The sequence below is a fragment of the Cygnus olor genome, chromosome 5 (genome assembly GCF_009769625.2).
Source record: "Cygnus olor isolate bCygOlo1 chromosome 5, bCygOlo1.pri.v2, whole genome shotgun sequence".
Classification (NCBI taxonomy): Eukaryota; Metazoa; Chordata; class Aves; order Anseriformes; family Anatidae; genus Cygnus; species Cygnus olor.
The window spans coordinates 34,360,146-34,381,089 of NC_049173.1; the positions used below are offsets into that span (position 1 = coordinate 34,360,146).

Below are 20,944 nucleotides of genomic sequence, written 5' to 3' on the forward strand. Positions count from 1 at the left end.
GGTAGTTCAATATTAGTTTATTAAATCAGCAGTTTTTATCACCACTTTCTAAAAATGATTACAAAGCATATTAAAATATATTACAGTATCTGCAAGGAATTTATTGTGTAATAAAAAGTGCAACAATAATGAACTTACAGCTTTGTTTGCCTAGCTGGACAAAGTGAAGCGCTCTGCACAGATCAAACTCCCTCAAAAATAAATTGAGTGCCTTTAAGGGGAAAACACAGTATTCAACAAAAGCATTCGAAAAGGTGTGCATGTGAAGTACAAGAAGTTCATGTTCATTCTCTCCATGCTAAGTTACACATACACAAGAGAACATACACTTCAAATTCTCTGTTTGAATTCCAACAATACAAAGAGCCATCGAACTGAGTGCACATGGTGAAGGGAAGAAAGCGAGAAGAAAAATAGTGTGCCCTTCAAGTACTGGAGATAAATGATGTTGAAAAATCAGGGACTGGATACCACTGCTTTGATACCATATTCCATGCAAGTCTACACCATTCTTAACTAAGGAGCAGGACCTCATCCTGACCTAAAGATCTTTGTAAACTCTCCATTTTCAACCTGTCACAGTTTTGAAAGGGTCTTGCTGTCCTGTAGTGTGGTTTTGAACAGTTGTCTCACATTTTTTCTTCCAAACAAAAATCTAATTGATTTCTGTGGGAACAAAATTTCAGTTGGGAATTAAAACTATTGCAGAACAGCTAGAGAAGAGGTAAAAGCAGCAGTGTCTACTTTGGTTTACAGCAGCAGACTACACCAATGAGCACTAATTTCACAGAATGAATTCTTGACAGTTTTGAATGATCCTTCAGCATTTGTAATCAAAATCCTTGGCATAAAATGGCCAACCAATCCAAGATCTTGTTCTTTCTTGAGCAGAGATTAATAACAACATAAAATGAACAACAAAGATTACCTCACACTACTGTTCCCAGTAACTACCCACAGCACAATTTCATGAGAAGGTAATCCTGCTCCCTTCTCTCCTCCTCATGCTCCTTACATGTTGTCTCACTAACTCAGCAGAGCACTATCCAGATTGCTACCCCTGAGCAACAGCACTCTACTAGATTAGTTTAGCTGCACATGAAACTGCAGTTTAAATCCACATGAAATGTACTTGAATTCCTATCAACTAATTATGACCTCTGTTAACATGCCAGTGCACTGCACCACATATCTAGATATGCATTCATTGCATGCTGGTCCTGAAATGCTCCTACTCCTCCAGATCAACAGTGAATCCACCTCTACTCTTATACATGCTTTGTGCGTTCCCTTTCCCCTTCAAGTCTTGCAGGAAAAGAGCAAAACATTTCAACTATATCTAAAGAAAATATTTAAATTATCAAAATAATGCATTTCAATTTGTCCCCTCTAAATCCAAGTTAGCACATTCTCACAGAGTCTGAAAAAAAGGCTGTATTCTCCATTTTACTACCAGTAAAACTAGAAAAAAATTTATATAAATCACTGAGAAACTATCCTGCTCCTCTCCCTTTGCTACAGAAGGATATTTCTATTGGCATGGGATCACACGGATCCAAAACACTTGGAGCATCACTCCTGGAAGCTACATGTGGTGGGAATTCAAACACAGGCCCACCCTGGAACCCTGTGCAGCAGAAGAGCAAGGTAAGTACAACAGAGTTGGAAGATCAGCAGCTTCCAAGATCCTCTCAGCTTTGCCCACTCTACATTAGGCACAACACACAAGTTTTCTTTCTCCTGGTGGCTTTCCTTGCAAAGCTATTCTGGTTGGTCATTAGTGTACAAACTTGTCACTGAGTACAAAAACTACCCACAAACTAACAGCCTGATTTTTAACACCCCTTGCAAAGTCTATATAATACTTTTTGTTCAACTAAAAATAAATTACATAGAGAATCAGTTACTCTGCAGACACGTGGTCACACAGGTAGACTCATGGTCAAGTTTCACAGCTCTACGGAAGTGCACAGAGATGTGCTAAGGCTAATTTGGCTCCTACCATAGGTCTAACAGAAATAAAGTTGGTACACTTGAATTATAAGAGAAAAAACTAAGAATAAGACAAAGCAAGCAAGTCCTCAAGAATGATTAACTGTGCTGGGATATCCTTGACACAGGCCCGGAAGCCTGGCAAGGTGAAGGTGTTCTTCTGTCACCATTTAAAATAGCTTCATTGTTTTCACATGGAAGAGTCCTAGCAAAGTTCATGGTAATTTCACATTAGAATAGAAAAGATGCACAAAGATAAGCAGTCCAGAAAGATTTGAAGTATGAAAACCGACCGACAACCTACAAACACACAATTTGAAGAAAAAGCTGAGGCTCTTCTTAGATCACACCTACAAATCTGAACATGTAAATGTGACTGAAGTCTTAACTCAGAGACAACATTCAAATTACTTCCCTCCCTACCCCCACTGCAAAGATGCTAAAACACTTTTTGGCTTGCTCTGTCTCAGAAGGCACTACTGCTAATACTTACTGAGACTCAAAGAAAAAGTGCCTGAAGTTACAGTACCTTTGATATGTAGGGCATTTCATACTACAAATGGAGTACAAGTCAATTCTTGTTCACATACATAGACCTACAATGACTGCCAAGTTTGATTTCAGAAAAGAAGTGGCCCTCCCCAAAAGACAGGTTCACAGGACCAAAAATATACCTTCTTTTAAGGTAAAATTACCTTCTTTTAAGGTACTGGTAAAATCAGTTGGAAGCAGCAGTAAGCCAATATGTTCAACATTTGATTTTGTCAATAGAAAAATGACGATTAATAATCCATTCTTTTTGTTTTAATAAAGGAATAATATTTGAAGGGACCAGTCTATAACTTATTTCAGTCAATGTAAAGATTTCTGTTAGTGGCCCCAGCTTTCAAATCTGCCACCATATCAATCAAATCTCTCTTCAGTGGTTGTCAGCTACCTGCTGGCAAAAGAAAAAGCTAAAAAACCTTACTTAAAAAAAAAAGTATAAGATAATATAGATACCTGTATAATTAACTGTAAATCAAAATTAAATACCCATGAAAATTTCTCAAGACAATTCAACGTGCGTTGAAGATGCTGACTTTGAACAATGCACCTTTTCTGAACATTATATGAGACTTTATTTCAATGGAAACTTTATTTCAATGGAAACATTCTGCTCTGACTGAAAAATTCAGGAATTTGCAGCACAGCTAAACTGAAACCTCAAAAGAAACACCAAATCCAAGGAACAAAGGAGATTCAGTTCTTTTAAAGATAATACTGAGTATACAGTGCTGTACAAAACTGCAGCAGCAGCTCTTCAGATAAGACTGATGACAGACTGAAAGAATCATTTTAATATTTTGTACTTTCTAGCTATAAGCACCAGAGTTTTAAAATAAGTCTGCTCATAAACAAGTCTGCTCATATTCTGAGCACTTAATATTCTTGCCACAACTTTACTCTTTCTCTACTCCCAAATTAAATAAGAACAACAACAAAAAAATAGAACAAAAACTTAAATTTCTTTTTATATCTGCCTTTTCTTAACCTATAGAAATGTTGACATTCACTTGATGCCTAAAGTATGCTTTCAGTGTAGAAAATGTTCCTCTCATAGGCAGGTGAATATAACATTTAGAGCTTCCTTGCACTAACTAAAATAAATAGTTTGAGTAACCCATGGTTGCTAAGTGCTTAGGTTTGGTGAAGATCAGTGATTTCATACTTTTTTTTTCTGCTTTACGGCTGTAGAGGCAGCAAGATATGGAAGCAACACTACAGAAACATTTTCACCTTACCATCCACGCATTATGATAGATCTATAGAAGGCACTTGTGATAAGCATGTCTCAGTGAAGGTCAGCAGGGACTACTACACAAATGTTTCCCTACTACTATGCTTCTAATTTCAGTAACTTGCGTGAAATGGGCTGTGAGGTTTAAAGATTTAAGCCTAAATTAAATTTCAGTAGTTTTAACACATTCATTGAAAGACATCCAAAATCCTCATTCTTCTCCTAAGATTTTTCACTCTGCTGTCTGCAAAGGTTTCCTGTGAGATGGTGGCACCAGGTGGGAAGGCAGTGTGCCAGGCAGTTCATATCCATCCAGTTTTATCTTGATGAGATGTTTTGCTAATGCAAATTCCTCATCATCCAACATCCCATCACCATCACAATCTGCGAGTTTCCAGATCTTCCCCAAGACACTGTTGGGTAGTTTGGAAGTCACCATCTCTTTCTTTGCATTGATCCCGGATATTTTGCCATTGATTGGTGATAAAGTGTAGAAAATCTCATCATAAGCAGGTTTATCTTTGGCAACAACCCATTCTTCTTCATCAGCTCCTTCCTTTGCGCCTTCTCCATATCCCTGGCCAAAAGGTCCTGCCATGGTGCCATCAAATGCCCCACCGTGAACCAACTCTGTGGGCATATTGCTTTCTTCCTGGCTGATCAGGCTCATCAGGGAGGCAATCTTGTTTGCCAGCATATTATCCACAGCTTCAATAAGCTTTGGTTTCAAAGAGTGAAATTTAGTGAAGTCACAAGTCTCCAGCTGCTCCTGTCAAAGATATAAACATTTCAGTGACAACAGTTAGAAAAACTTCCAATACACTGAAAAGGTTAGAATCACAGAATGGTTTGGGTTGGAAGGGACCTTAAAGATCATTTAATTTCAACTCCCCTGCCATGGTCAGGGAAACCTACCACTAGATCAGTCTGATGTTACATTGGTTAAGGAACGGGCTTCAAATGAAAATAATCTTTTGAAATAGATCCCACAACTGAAACTCAAATTTCTCTTGAAGGATAAGCAAGGTGGACACGTACATATCACACCTAATACATTGATCAAATATACGGAGACAATTTTGCAAGTGTTCCTCTATTAAATTGCATTTACAACAGTTTTCAAAGTGGCTGTGCATAAGAACATGGCAGTTGATGTTACCTAACAACTTTCCATTTGATGATTTTCTTCCAAACATCAAAGAAAGTATGCAAGTAGGGCCTTAGTCCTGCTAGCCCTTCTGCAAGCGTTTAAAGTTAGCAAATACGTTCAAGAGTTTGCAGGTCTCATCTCATTTTACAGATTAAACTTCTTGTTTGTAACTAGGTCATGAAGCAATGTCCTTTACCAATAATAATAATAATAATAAAAAAAACACTGAACTGGGGTAACAGCAGCGACATTTTTATAGCAGTGCTGCCAGAAGTCATCAAGTCATTTACAGAGTTATCATCTTGTGTATAAACTCCTACCAACCTCAGTGAGATTTTTAACTAAGTGATATGTGCTATTTCAACACAGGCCCAAGCATATTTTATGTCAGAAAAATTAAAAATTAAATTTTGTTTAGGCAATTATTTATTGATTTCTACATGCAAAAGGCTAACCAGGAAAGAAGAGTTACAGTGGAAACAGACAAAACAAAAACAAAAAGAAAACTGTGTTAAACTGCTTTGACAAATCCCATCTATCTCAGGGAGGTGCTCCCCTACATAGCAGAACTGTAACAATACAAACCAAGAAACTTGAAGTACAGACAAATTGCTTCACCCGTGCACAAAGAACTTAGCATTTCTTAAAGGAAATGCTGCCAGTGAACAACAATCACTCCATTCAGGTGAAGTTTATGCACAATCACCTGATTTACAGCAACCGATCAGCGTAAATTTATGATATACAGTAACTTATAAAGTAAAGGTCAGGTTTGCTATCTGTTTTCTCAGTTTTTTTTCCCTCAGTACAGAAATTAATGATCTCTCATGTATATATTTGCTGCCATCTGCTGCTGAGGCTTAGTGATATACATTATTAGTTTGATAAAGTTCTGTGCAAATTTTGTTTCAATATCCAAACTGACAAGTCACTCATTCTCTCTTTTCCTATCACAAAGGAAAGAGGCAAAGGAAAGAAAGAAAAACTGCACTTTTTCCATGCGAATCCCTTTCTAAAACCTAACTTCATGAAATCCTTCCTCAACAATTCTGCTTGTGAAAATCTAGATGTAATAGATCTTGTACTAAATCTATAAATTACGGTCTCATGCAAACAATTGATCCCTAAGTTAAATATTTTAATCCATAAAATAAACTTGTGCATCCCTATAGATAGGTTAGGTTAATGAAAACAGCTAGTCATCACTCTTTATGATTAGCAGTGTAGATATACCACATGAATGGTCAGAATAATGTGCAAATATCAATCTGAAAAACATTCTCCATCACATGCTTGACTAGCCAAGGTCAGCCCAAACAGCACGTTCCTATTCTCAAGTACATCAACTTGGAAGATCAGATATCTTCTAATTCAAAGATCATTCAAGAAGCCTATGATCTGAGATCAAAAGATTGCAAATTGAGGCTTGAGGAATTAATTGAAAAGCATGGCTAACACAGCATAGCTGTCGTTCCCTAAAGAAAGTGACAAAAGCAGGTAGTAAGATTTGCACAGAGTTCAAAAAAGAAACAAGAGGTAAGAGATATTAAAATAACAATAAAAGTATAAATTGAGAGCTACTTTTTCTTCACAGAATACAGCTCAAAAGGACAGGAAAAAAAAAGAAAATCATGGTTTTCAGAAGCGGCAGCTTTAAAGCTGGACTTTTCAGGTAACCTATTGCCTTTGTTACTCAATGGCAAACATCAGTAAGAGCAAGAACAGAGAAGGGTGAATGATGTGTGACTATGGGCATCTTCACCTACCCAAATACCTGACAGAATTACAGACGTGATATAAATACCCACATTTAGGACACAGATCAAGAAACAGCTTAGCCCATAGGAGTCCTCTAACATTTTATTTGTACCATCTTCTAAAACATTTAGTACTATCTGCCAATAGCAAACAAGTATTGACTAAAAGGACAGAAGTTTGATTCCTTATGGCAATTTCTACAGTCTTGTATCTGGGGATGCACACACGCTAAGGAAATTATCAATCATCTTCACTGCTTCCAAGTCATGCTAACACCAGTGCCTGTCACTTCTGCTCTTTTGCCATTTGCCTGAAGGCTCCAAACTATAACGCTGAGACGTTCTGTTCTATCTTTTCTAATTTGTCAATCGTGTCAGAAAATTAGTATTATTACAGTGGAACTGTAATCTATTGTTTTACCTGCATTTTTTTGACTTCAGGGAAGTCCCCTGCTGAGATATGATATTCTCTTTGCAGCTGGCCATAGATCTCAGGTAACCTGCTGATCAGTTCCTTCTTCTTGTTCTCTTTTCCAAAAACAGAGGGCATTTCTTTTTTCAGGTAGCTGATGATATAAGCATGTACCTAAGAAGAAGCAAAGTTGAAATCAATACTACTGCTCATATAAGCTTCACCCAGGTCATAAAAAGAAACAGAATGAACAAAGTCATCTCAAAAAATAAGTCATCTGAAGGACAACATATTATCAACAATTGTTTGCTGAACCTCATGTTTACAGAAAGAGGTGTTAACTAACTTTTGCTGCTTACAGTAGTCCTTTGAGAGGCTGAGAGAAAGCAACTGCATTAAAAAAAATAAAGATATATACACTTGGAAAAAAAAAAAGCACAGTTTAAGAAGGAGCATTGTACACCATTGTATCGGTACCAACAGTGAGAACAAAAGCAAGGTCCTAAAATGCTGTCCTGTCACTTACATTCCTGGATCACGCAGAAAAAAATCAGCTGTACTAGTCTATCTGTCTCAACAGTGGAGAGTTGTAACTCTACTTGTCTTGCCAATTATTGAGGGAAGCAAGGGGTAATGGCTTGAGTAATCCCAGCATGTTAAGTGGCAGGGCTATCTAACTGAAGTGACAAGGCATTCCTACCTTTTTACTCCCAGAGAAGTGAGCACATAGTCTATATTTATGTAGCCACAAAAGGATGACAGAGCAGTTAGTATGCTATAATAACAGCATGCCTTGGCTGCCCTGCAAAGCCTTGGGAGAAAAGCAGAGCCATTCCAGCATATTAGGGAAGGCATTAATTTAGGATGACAAGCCCTAAAACACATCAATACTTGCAGACCTCTTTGAGTTTTTCATCTGCTGTGATCAAGATGAACCAATACTGCCATCAAAGTATCCACCCTGCCCACGTACCCTCCTTCCACCCTTACCCTCAAACCATTCATCTCTTCCCTTGCCACCCTCCCACCACCTTTCACCAACAAAAGGGATCTGTGTGGCCACACAGCAAGTGAGCTGGTCCAGGACAGAAACTGTGGGTTGCTTTTGTTCTCACTGGGGTGAATTCATTTATTCCATTCATCTTGTAGGCGCAGATACTCATGCTGCACAAGGGAGGGAAGCGCTAGGTCAGACTTCTTTTAGAAGCAATGCACATACATCCATTGCAACTTGAAGTAATTAACATGCCTTCTTAAGCTCTGACCTAGGAAGGACCACTGAAGTCAAATGACCTCTGTAACAGGATGAGTCTTTTAAAGAACTCAAACCTTTCTTTATTTAAAAGACAAACAAATGAAAAGATGCAGCTGTTTCCCAGACACAGTTTTCACACACAGAGAAAAAAATATAAAATTAAGAATGTCTATCATTATCATACCATAGAATATAAAAAAGCTGAAATTTTGAGCAATGGGCGAAGAGATTACCACAAAAGAGAAGCAGTAGAAAAACATGATTATGCAGATATGGTGATGTGTACAATAATTAACTACCACCAGAACACCACAGAACGTGCCTTATTTTATTCTGGAAAAACCTTACACATAACCTATGCAAGTAAAGTGTGGTCACATTCCTTTACTTACTCATTTAGAAGCTTACTGGATAAAAAAAAAAGATATATTCACTATTCACTAGAAGTGGTGTAACCAATGTTTCTTTGAATGTCTTAAGAACCAAACTTTCACATTTGACTTAACAGAACAGTAGCTAAGCAAAAACGGACCATACACATTCAACACCGCTTCCTCTTATCTAAAAGGAATGCATGCATTTTAATTACAGATATACTCAAATTTCTACAGAGCAGATAAAAATAGACAGCATAAAGAAGCATAGTTTCTGCATAAAGCCATGAAATTTTCTGATAGGGCAGATGTGAACGTCCTCCAGAATGACAGAATTGATGAAATGGGGATATTTCCAAGAGAGTTTATAAATAATCTTAAGTAATTTTATGGTCTTATGTTTAAAATAATTCTTCTAGCAAAATCAGAAAAGTACGTTTATAGTTCACAAGCACTGACAGTTTCACATGGGTATGGCTAAGCAGTCTAAGGCCTGCAAATGAGCACATATGTTTCTTAAAGATAAGAATAATTCTCATCAGAATGGGATATGAGTCACAGGACTTAAAAAAAACACGAACAAGCAACAACAAAAATATCCAAATTTGACAGCAAGTTAACAGTTTGCTTTTGTTTTGGGTTGCTGCACATGTTTTAGAAGGGATTCAGAACACAGAGGTAGAGACATTGGACAAAAATACTATGCAATGCTGTAATTTTGACTCAGTACTTAAAGTTCAGTGCAGAAGACAGAAGTATGACACTGTAAGAATTACATTACTGCTGTCCTGCAGATAAACAGTTTATTCCCCTTCCAGGGCTGACTGATAAGCAAGCCCCTTGAGCACTGTATTTTGTATTCACCTTTATCTGTTTTTATTTTATGTTACATAGAAACACCTAAAAATGATCTGATACCTTTCCATTTCCAAAATGATTGTAATGAAGGAAAATAAAAAGCTGACAGAAATGTATACAAAACAGATTCAGTTAATAGCAGTTTTTAATGCCATAACACCAGGAGCATGACAAAAAAAAAAGTGGTTTATCTTCAAAAAGCAGCATTAAGTTAATCTTAATGTTTAATGTTAATCTTAAGTTAAGTGGAGCGTAAAAAATTTTGCACCTCCCCTCCCAGCAAACAATAGTTTTAATGGCCTAAAAAGATTTAATGCCTTTCTCTAAAGTAAGGGAGGCACCCCAGTACAAGTCTTTATTTCCTCCCATTTGCCTCTACGACCTCTTCCATGTAAAACTGACAATGCAATCCATTTACTGAAAACCACACATTTTATGAGTACAAAGATTGGGAAAGATGAGAAAGGACACACTGAAAAAGACAGAAGAGATCACTCATTCGATTAACTTGGCATATTTTCTTACCTTTGCGAGTCTCGCCCTCTTAATGAGATCGTTGAGCTTCCGCACTGCGGCCTTCTGCGGGAGACTCTGGATGTCCTGGAAAAGATCCTGTGCCTCTGCCTCAAAGAGTCTTCGATTCTCTGTGTTTCGGAGAGGATGGGCCCAGAAGGAGCCAATGTAGACCCGCAGCACCTCTGGAGTGTTGATCACCTTTCCCAGGGACCACATGAGTGCACCATAGACCCTCATCAGCTGCTGTGTGTCCACCTGGTCAGCCTTATTAAGCACCACTCGAATCTTGTCATCCTGGCCCCGGAATGACTTTATAGCCTCTGAAAACTCATCAGATATATCCAGCTTATGGGCATCAAAGAGGAGAATGATGCGGTCGACCCTCTCTGCAAACCACTGGAGGACTTGGCAGAAGTCGTAGCCTGAGGAAAGAACGCATTATTAGTTCTCCTGTTAGGAGCAGTGAGTCTCAGAAGGTAGGGATGGGGGTGCAGAACAAGGGGATCATAGCATCTGCCAAGAGGAAAAAGGGAGACAGACTACCTGGAGGAGAGTATCTGTGGACAGGTCAAGACAACTGTATCCTACATGTCCTTAGACAGGTCTCATTATTACCACCTTTTCTTTTGAAAGAAAACCTTGATATTCCTGAACCTTGCCATCCATTATCTACGTTGTTATCTTTCACGTTGCTGTGAAATATCATCTCACATCCATGTTTGCCTCTTCCGAGAGGTTCTGACTTCAGCATGGAGAGCAAGCTAAGAAGCTTTGTGGGGCTCTTGTCACAAGCTCTCTTCTCACTGTTAACACTGGCCACTTGGGTAGCTTGGGTAGCTCTGTGTGCCCGTAGTAACAAGCTGCAAGTGCAGCACCCCAGTCTAAATCAGCAACCAAAAATTTTTGGATTTTAAAACCATTTCCAAACTCTTATCTCTTTGCATTGCAACACTTGCTGTTATTTCTGCCACAGCAAACTTGGAAATCCAGTTTACCAGTAATGAGCCTGTGTTGCTGATGGCTTTGACGATGTGACAGATTACAGAACACAAACAGGCAGCGACCTTTCTGATCATCTGAAAGAGACTTTTTGATGTTCTGAAGGAAAGCCTTTTTGTAGCACCTGTCTGAATGCTTTTTTAAATGCAACAGGTAGCCTAATCCACACAGCAAACAGTATTCAGGAAATCCTTATTCAGAAGTGACACATTTAATCTGCAAAGAGTCACCACAAATGATGTGGCGTTGGACTTGACATGCACATGACTCATCTTGTTTGAGTGAAGAACAGCAAGGTCTGACTGGGAGATGATATTCTGGCCCTATTTTTCCTCTCAGAAAGAGAGGCAAACTAAAAGAGGCAGCAGTCAAAATGCAAGGACTGTTGTAAAGTAACCCAAATAGAAACTACACTTTTGTCTCCAGGAGCAGATATTTAAGCACTGACAACAAAGAAAGCTCATTTATCACCAGTGAACTCTCCAGGACATTGTTGGTCATTTCTCAACCGTGTAATACAGGCCTTCAGACCTGCACTCCCCCAGCAAACAAAACCACTTAAACTACTCGTACATGAGCCAGTTAGCTAAATACTTCATGTTTCTTGTCCAAACACAAGCAAAACTCTTCTCCACTCCTCATTCTGCCCAGCATCTTTTACACTGTTTAAATAAAAGGATAAAGGGACATTGTGAAGTCACTTAGCTTTGCTTAAAACAATGCCGGCTCAGTCAAGTCATTATTCACTATACCTTCAAGTTGTTGGTTTTTAACCCAAAAGCAAATCAGCTTTTTCTGTTGGCCCTAGTGAGGCTCTATTAGAAAACAAGGAGAAAAATAGGAAAAATGGGGAATTACAGATTTCTCATGAAGCATACTTGTACATGCTTATCAACATAGGAAAGAACTCAGCCTTAAATCTTTTGTTTAAAAATGACAATTTGCATATGAAATGAAATCTGGAATTTCTAGTTAACAGTACGAAAGTGTCCCCAGTTACCTGTCTTCCCACCCACTGCCACTAAAATCCAGCACAGTCATATCAAACAGAATGGAGAAGGCAGTGGTAATAAGGTATTATTAGGACTCAAAAGGATGCAGGTCAGGCTTATTAACTGGCTAAACACCGTCACTACCAACAACAAAACCACCACCTTTCCCGTTAAAATAAATACTTTGTAAAAAGTGCAAAAACCCTGTCCTATCCAGATTTCCTACATTCTTTTCTGTGACCAGTTCTTGAAAAGATGAACAAGAGATGAAAAGTAGGGGGCAAGGAGGAGAGCTGCATGAAACACATCTGGAAGAGAGCTCTTCTCACTTAACACAAACAATTTCATCAAAATCGCTATGAATCACTATAATTTATCTCTATAAGAACTTAGCAGGAAAGAAAGGGAGAAAAGAATCTTATGCTACTTCTCTGCACAACATAGTAGCATCACTGCACAAATCTCAACTATGCAACAACCTGTTCTGGACTTTATATATGTAGAAGGAAATCTGCTCGAAATTAAATATGTAAAATTGCAAAATGAAACTAGGTAAATTCTAGTAAGTTTTCCACTAATGGTACAAAGTGGACTTAAAAGGCTGGCTAAATAAATAAATATATAAATTCCCACCATGCATTTGATGGATTTTGAACTACAAACAATTTGCATATTCAGTAAGAATATGTAAACAAACACATTCCTTTTGAATACGAATGAAATAAAAGTTAATGAAGCATTTGGTTTGGGAAGAAAAATCTGCTTGCTTAAAACTGGTAAGAAAAAGATAATTTAATAACTAAGATCTGACAATCTATTCATTTTAACGAAAACTTGCAATTACAAGTGAATCCATTTTCATAGATTCAGCAGTTAGAGTATTAAGAGTATATCTGAACTACAGGGCAGCAATATATACTTAAATATTTCAGCCAAGGGTTTCCACATGGTTGACTTCATGATTTTTCTATCTTGTCCCCACAGAGTGTGCAATGCAGCATCTATTCCATCAGTCAAAGCAATGTTCTTTAAAGGAAGCATAGAAGAGCACTGGGTCACAATGCACTTAGGATCCTGTCACATGCAGTGTACATGCATGGAGTTGGATTTTCAATAAATAGAGCAGTACCAGTTCAACACAGATCAGTATGGAAAACATGACCAAAAGAAAAAAAAAAATCAGTGTTGATGCTTCTCAGCCTTTTGCTGCCCTACTGTTGTTACTTCTTCAAAGGTTTGTCCCCACACCTGCTGTCAGCTATTATCTGTCTCAGGAGTTACAAAGTCTATTTACAAGTACATATCAGAAAGTCACAAGTCACCCTCATACTCAGCTAAAGGACGAAGAAGAGCAGCAACCCACCAGCAGCACTGAAGAGCTCTTAAGCTCATTGTGAGCTGCAAGGAAGAAGGCAGACAGTGCATCCAGCACAGGCACAAAGGTCAGGCATCAGCAAGGGGCTCAACGGGGAGCCAGATGAGAGCAAAAGAAAACAATGAAAACGATGAGATGATAAAGTTGATGAGAGACCGTGCAAGGTTACCAGCTCTGCAACCACTGATGAGAACAATGATTATGAACTCTCATGTGTTACTGGCCCAGGGCAAAGTACCCGTCCTGCACATGACAGCCACCGGCTCTACTCAAAGATAAAACTATGCAATCATCCAGTACAAGTGTGGGTTGATTTTCTGTGTCAGTCAGTAATAAAGATTTAGACAAATGATAGACCTTCCCTTTGGGGCCTAAAGTAAATAATTTCCAACTTGCCCTAATACCATCTCCCAAATCTTCTACAATTCAGAAAATAATCAGGGAGACTTGATGGGTTCCACCCATCCTCTGCAAGGAGGGACAGGCAGATTGTCCAGTTCTTCCAGCCCTGTGGCTGGTGTTACTGCTGCAGTGAGCTACCTCTTGGCAGCTCCTCATTGCAGCACTCATCCAAGTCCAGAGAACAATTAGTCACTTAGTTCATGAAGCAGGGGTGGACAGAGTGTGGAGCGATCCCACCCACTGGTACAGTACAACAACCATAAAAACAAGGCTACGAACACACACATTTGGGACCTGGAAAAGAACAGCTATTCCCCCCCAAAAAGCCTGCTGTTCTTTTCTTGTTATACAACAAGCAAGCATCTAAACTGTCCCAGTCTTTCAAATGCAGCTTGATCCTACACAAATAAGCATTTTTTAAATATTCTTTTTTAAACACTCCAGTCCTGGGGTAAGTTTCCAGTTTTGTCAATGAAAACCTGTCTCAATCCAGCACTCTCAGATGACACTCTTACTGCACTCTTGTTGGCAGCGTAGTCCTAAAGAGAACAGACAGTGCCTCACTGGAAAGAAAAGCCTGACAATGCTATAACTATGTACATCACTTTTCATAATTCCCAACAACATTTTCACAAGCCTGACCAAACTGACAAAATTAACAGTGCTTAATAACTCTGGTTCTAAAAAAATGCAAGGTGAGCAACGTTGTGCATTTTTTCTGATCTTTTCCCCCGTGCTTCTTTAAACCCTTGCCTTTGGGTTCAGTACCAGTCAGCTTCCCAGGGGAAAGAGGAATGTATGTTTCCTTTCCTGTCAGCAGGCATTCATATTGACATTTGCAGTAAAATTATCAAGGCGTGGTCCTTGAACACTGCAAGAAAAAAGGTCACCACATTTTCTGAATAATTTCTTTAATCCTACAGTCATTCCAACAGTCATGAATCAAATTCTCCTCCCTTTCTCAAATCAGTTCCTCCCCATACCCTGCCAGCCATTGTTTCACCTTCCTCCTCTCCTCACACTCATTATTCCTTTCTAACCTTGCAGACCACACACACTTTTATGTTTGCAGTCTGCTTTGTGAACATCACCAGTGATGCTGCTGGACCTTCTGGTGCACTCACAGGGCAGCAGCAGCACAGGGACAGCCATTGTCTGAGGGGACAATGCCTGCACACATTTGCACATTCCCATCGAGCCACTTACGCAGACAGTGAGCTGACAGGCAGGAAGCCTCTGGCACATTCTCCGGCTGACAAAAGGAGCAGGAAAGGTGTGTCAGAAGAAAGACAGCTTTGAATATTGTCCTAAGTGTACGTTTTTGATCCTTTAGAAAATGATCGGCTCCTTCACCTATGGACACCTTACGAGCTTTACAGAGCTCCAGATAAAACACCCGAGAAGTAACATATCGCCTGCATTTCTGCAGAGCACCTTTACTTTCTTCTAGTCTTTTACTAGGTGAAAGGAGAAAAAGCTGAGGTCCTGTAAACTAAGAATGGTTGTTACTCTTCCATTAATTCTCTAGAAATGTAACTGAAAAACTCGGATATGAATAGACACCAGCAAAATGCAGAATAGAAAGCAGGTAGTAATATTTATCAGGTGTTATTTCATGTCACATTCCATTACTGCATTATGAAAAAATCTCATCTTACATATATCCATTAGAAAAAGGCACTAAGTTTCATAAGAAAAACTCAAGTCTAAAATGAAATAGAAAGATACTGAAAATTTAAACAAAAAATGTACAATTTTGAAATACAAAAATCTGAAGCTGTCAGAAAAGAAATTCTGCTAAAGAATCACCCAGTATTTTTAGACCTTTTCTGGCAAGTAAAGACTCCCTGTGTTTACATCTCTAATCACCTTCAGTGAAAGGAAATGACAGCTCCAACAATGAAGCCTACAAGCTGTCACCTTGTTACAGTTCAGAACAAAACTTTCTCTAGTGGAGATACATTTAAGAAAAACAGAAAACATCCAGTAGAATGCTGCTTACGTTTGTACACAGTGATTTAAAGAGGGCCTCCAAACAACTCAAATTTCAAAACATACTAAATTAGGCTTGTAGCGTATGTTGAAGTCCTTCCAAAAGCCATTCAGACAGGCCCTGCAGTGCAGCATCACAGGATACATCAAGTTTGCTCTCCACAAAACCACCTGTTTTCAAACTGCATAAGAAATCTGGAATTCATACACAGGAAACGTATCTGACTATGAAATATTTCAAACATGGGTGAGCACAGTATTGCCTAATCGTAACAGTGTACAATCAGTGCATGCAATAGCTCCGTACAGCAACTTGCAGGTACACCAGGAATGCTGGCATCTAACTATACGAAACCTTAAACCTCAGCAGCAATTGCCCTGCAAACTTGAGGTACAGAGAACAGAGCACTGCAAGGCTGTCTCCTAGAACCTTGTGGTTGTACCTTATGGTACAGCCATACTGGTTAAAGCTCAACATCATACAGCAGAAACACATTTTTGATATAAGCACTATGCCAAGTTATGTATTCAAGAAAAATCCCTAACACATTGAAAAACACCTTGGTGAAACGCAAACTAGTCAAGTTAAAACCTTGTTAACAGATAAGGAAAGCTTAAGGTTATGACTCAGCACTGTCTAGGTGAAAGTCTACTGTATGTAGGCAGGTCAATTAGGCCATAAAAACACTTGATAAGGCAAATACCATCAAGAAATAGAGTTTCAGAACAATAAAGAATCAACAGCTGTATATTCTGTTAAGTCACAAGAGTAATTCTAGATGGCAGTGAAGATCCAGAGTCTTTTAAGCAACAATCCCTGTCAGCGTTGAATTTTGTCACACAAGTGCTCACTTTTTCAGTGGCTGATTAACACGATGCCTCAATTTTCTGCATATTTCATGTTCACTTCCATACTGTTATGGAAGTGGCAGCAGGTACTTGAATGCTGCCAAGCATTACTTTCCTTTCATTTAAGCAGAGAAGGAGAAAGACAGAACTATTTTTATTTTTATTTTTTTGGTGGAGGAAGAAGGGAGATGGAATGTAAAATAGAGAAGCAGACCAAGGAGATTTAGGACCATAGTCAGTGTGCTCAGTTATTTTCAGCTCCTGCAGCTCACCTCTGCTGATGCGCTGTTTCTCTCCAGAGAGGATGCCTGGGCTGTCAATAATGCTGATACTCTTCAGCACCTGGTTAGGCAATTGAGAACACAGGAATCTGCAGGCAAGGAGAAGAGAAAAAAACATTAGCATGAGCTCTAGCTCACATGTAGATTGTCCTTTGCCCTCTTTATGTATTAGCTTTTAGAAAGACTGAAATGAGATTTAAAAAAAAAAAAAGTAAAAAAGTTTTTGAAGTCCTTAATGAATGCCATTTTGTTTTTAAACATGTATGGCGGCCAAAACAAAGAAAACTGGAGTGCTTCTTAAAAAACCACATCAAAACAAAAAGAGGAAAGGAAAACAGTGGAAAGCCATGCAAAACCGCAAAACCATATGAACTGTATTATCTAGGCGATAAAATTCCAAATGTAGCAAGAGCTGACAACACGGGCCACACATGCACCATTCTAAAAAGAAAAAAAAAAAAAAGGCGTAAATTCTAGTTACTGGCAAGCCAAACCTGCACTCCAAACTCTGATGCTTCTGGGATAATTCATGACTGAAAAAAAAACTTTACTGCCCTTCATCACAAACTGCCTTTAAAAGATTTGCATAAGAGTTTAATCTTCTTATCGGGTAGTGATTGAAGACCATATTGACAAGAACACAGTGCAACCTAGTATCTGCAAAGCTTGCAAAACACCACTGAAAGCAAACTCGATGGCCAACATAAGGATCTATCATCCCCAGAAATTTAGTTAAAAATGTAACAGTGAGGTACTATTGAATAAAGTAGTGATTTTTAAGATTTTCTAAAGCCTAAAGGAGACACTGTGTTAAAGCAAACATTTTGTGGAAGCACAGTGGATGCACAAAAGTGACGAAGAAAATACATTTGACCACAACAACCATTACAAAAGCATACATCACTAGCATGAACGACATGAAGTAGCTTTCACAAATTTGCAAAATTCTGATGACTGAGTTTTCATCTCTGTTTTTTTTCTTACTACTATCTCAAAGAAAGCCCAGTTTAGTATCACTGAGATGTTTCTGAAGCTATCTTACAGGAAGAGGAGCACCATTATTTCAGCTGAACAATGCTGTAGTATTTTGATGGAGGCATCGCCCAAATGCAGACAGCTGGAAAAGGCCGTGCAAGAAAACAGGGAGCTAACAGGCCTCAGAAATGGAAACACACAGCAGACTTGACAGAAGTCATTAGTGGCAAAAGAAGAAAATGCATAAGAAAGAGATATGAAATAAAAGGATAAACTCAAACCACAATTAACTGTCTGTAGCTTTTTGAATATATCCATTACCTGAAGACAACAGGTGGGTTAATAATCTTAGGTCAAACTAGTATTTCAGACAACTTAAAACAGTAATGTTACTTGTATTTGAATATCTGGTTTTGACTCTGAGACTTGGCTCTGAACTATCATTTCTTACATAAGCTGTATAAAATGTGATTTCAAGTGTTATATCATAAAAAGCAAAACTACTTAAACGCATGTTTTTTTTCCTAATAAAAAAGCTTTACAAATATAGTTTAGCTGAGTGAGATGACTGTAACTTCTTGCAGCACGTTGATGTTTTCATGCGTTTCATATTATTATAAGACTATTATTAAAGAAAACCAGCAATATTAAGCTATCCTTGAAAACATAAAAGTTACATTTTTTGCAAAAGTAAAATCAACAACTTTGCAATCACCTGTTGAATTTTTGTTTGCTTTTTTCCTTAAGATTACCTTTGGAAAATCTAGAGTTTATCCAAACAAGAACTTCTCCTTTTTGCATCCATTCAGACACCCATTAGATTAAAGCAGGACCATGTGTTTCTCCTCAGTGGTACTGATTTTCTCCATAACCTTCTAGTATACTGCAATGTTCTTTTTTCACTTTAGTCAGCATCCAAAGGCACACATAGGTCCTGTCCCCCTCCCTCTCAACCTTCCTTACAAGTACACAGGAGAAACAAAAAACGAGTTTCTACAGTCAGGAGCCTTGCAGAGACATCTACCAGAATCAGTGAGATACAAGGGAGGGAAATAAGAACAGGTCACAGAAAAAGTGGCAAGATAGTATCAGTAAGTTAATGAAGCTAATTAGTAAGTACAAGTCTTCATTGTGCTACTGTGTTCTTGTTTGTATTTTAGTTTCTCCATTACCTCAGACACTGTCTTCTTTCACGTTACATTTAGATGAAAAGGATGTTTGGCTTTGTTAAGTGTCCATAGCCATGTAAAAGTACTACCTTAGGTTTATCCATAAAACATAACATTAGGATTGAGAAATTAAAAAAAAATCATTATGTAAATCTTTCATGCAAACAAACACATAGCTTTATTACATGTTCAGTGTAAGTACTTGATTGCTGTGAAAAATACTATTTACAGGATAATTATGTTAGCTGTTTTCATAGATAGCCTAGGATACATTAGTGGGGTAAGAAAGATCAGTGATCTGGAGGACAGAATTTAGCTAATACACCTCACAGAAAGGGGGCCCCAGAAGTATTAAAGTAGGACCTGACTGCAGCTTCCCACAGCACATATTATCTCTCAGCAAACTGATAGCCAAGCCAACCATAAGTAGCTATAAACATAAACTTCCTTTTGTGGATACGCACAGCTAGATAGACCATACATGATGAACTTTTAACACATATGTCAGTGTTTATCAGCCAAACAGGAAAGCTTATTGTTAAAAGAGAACCAATTTAGATTAATTGGTTAGCAAAAGCAGGCCTCCATCTCAAATCACCATCAAATACAGGAAGAAAACAAGGTGACTGCTCACACAATGCCGAAGTTATTAATAACTTGGAAATGGAAATAAATATTTCCAACTGCGCGTTAAGCTACTTACCACAATATTCACAGCTCCTTAACAACTCCGCCTGTTTTTGCAAATACACAGCAGGTATCCAGAAACTAACACTATCATCCTGGTCTACTGCACTTTTTACTGGACTGCTTGAATATACACTTAACAGCTTGAATATATTTTTTTTTCCTTCAAAAGCCATATTCAAATATTCTCCATTCTTGCAGGCCTTTTTACGTATCTCTGCAATTCACAATTTTGAAGAGCTATTCCAAAACCTCTAGTGTTTAAGGGACTAGTGCAGAGGAACAAGACAGCATCAAAGGAAATAGATCTTTTTGTATTCTGGATGGTAGTTTTTAAACAACAGTACTTCCATATTAGTTTTATTGAGCAGAGAAACTTGTGCCCAAACCGATCTTGAGTTCCAGCTAGCATAATGCCTTAAAAAAAGTGAGCTGTACACTAGTGTGAGTTCGTACTGCCTTTTTTTTTTTTTTTTTTAATTCACTTGAACTGTCACTGCTTCTGCTTGTACTTGAATACTTATTTTATGCTGTTCAATATGAATACAACAGAAAAGACTTGGTAAACAGCACTGATGTTTGAAGGTGGTATCAAGTAGAAATTCAGACTTAAAATCAAAGGACAGCAACTAACCAGATCTCACCTGTTCAGGAAAGCATTTCCAAAACGGCTGAGTTTGCGGAATGGCTTCTTAGGATCAACAACCAGGGCATTTCCAGGAACGCTTCCTTCTGACTCTCCATACATCACAGCAATAAAAGAATCTGTGGTAGGCTCTGGACCAATCCGCATGCCTGGGAAGTCTTGTTCAAGTAGATATCTAGAGACGGAGAATAGATAAAGTAAGAGAATGTATGACTGAGAGCTAGGAAAAAAGCAAATACCTCCAATGCCCTTGAAAATTCCCAAGGATACCCACACACTAGAATCATAAAGTTATGTTTTTCTCTGCATTTCACTATTTCTATTAGCTAGGGGAAAAAAAAAAAAGAGGAATTCCAGTTTTTCACAACAACTAGGTAAAAGGATTGAGTCAGTCACTTTACAAAAATAGGGTGGAAAGTATTCCCTCACCTGCAACACCTGCGCCACTCAAATGGATGCTTCTACCAATGATTACAGTGCTGT

The 20,944-nt window shown here is 38.3% G+C and overlaps 1 protein-coding gene across 1 annotated transcript in view; it reads right to left on the reverse strand.

Moving 5' to 3' along the window:
• EHD4 (EH domain containing 4) overlaps positions 1–20,944 on the reverse strand; it is a 26,824-nt gene continuing 5,880 nt past the window's right edge. Inside the window, exons 2-6 of the mRNA XM_040557998.1 lie at positions 20,460–20,636; positions 16,976–17,073; positions 10,104–10,516; positions 7,101–7,265; positions 1–4,541 (exon numbers count right to left, since the gene is read on the reverse strand). Of these exons, the coding sequence (XP_040413932.1) occupies positions 4,005–4,541; positions 7,101–7,265; positions 10,104–10,516; positions 16,976–17,073; positions 20,460–20,636 (1,390 nt within the window). The 3' untranslated portion in view covers positions 1–4,004. The remainder of the gene's footprint in view (positions 4,542–7,100; positions 7,266–10,103; positions 10,517–16,975; positions 17,074–20,459; positions 20,637–20,944) is intronic.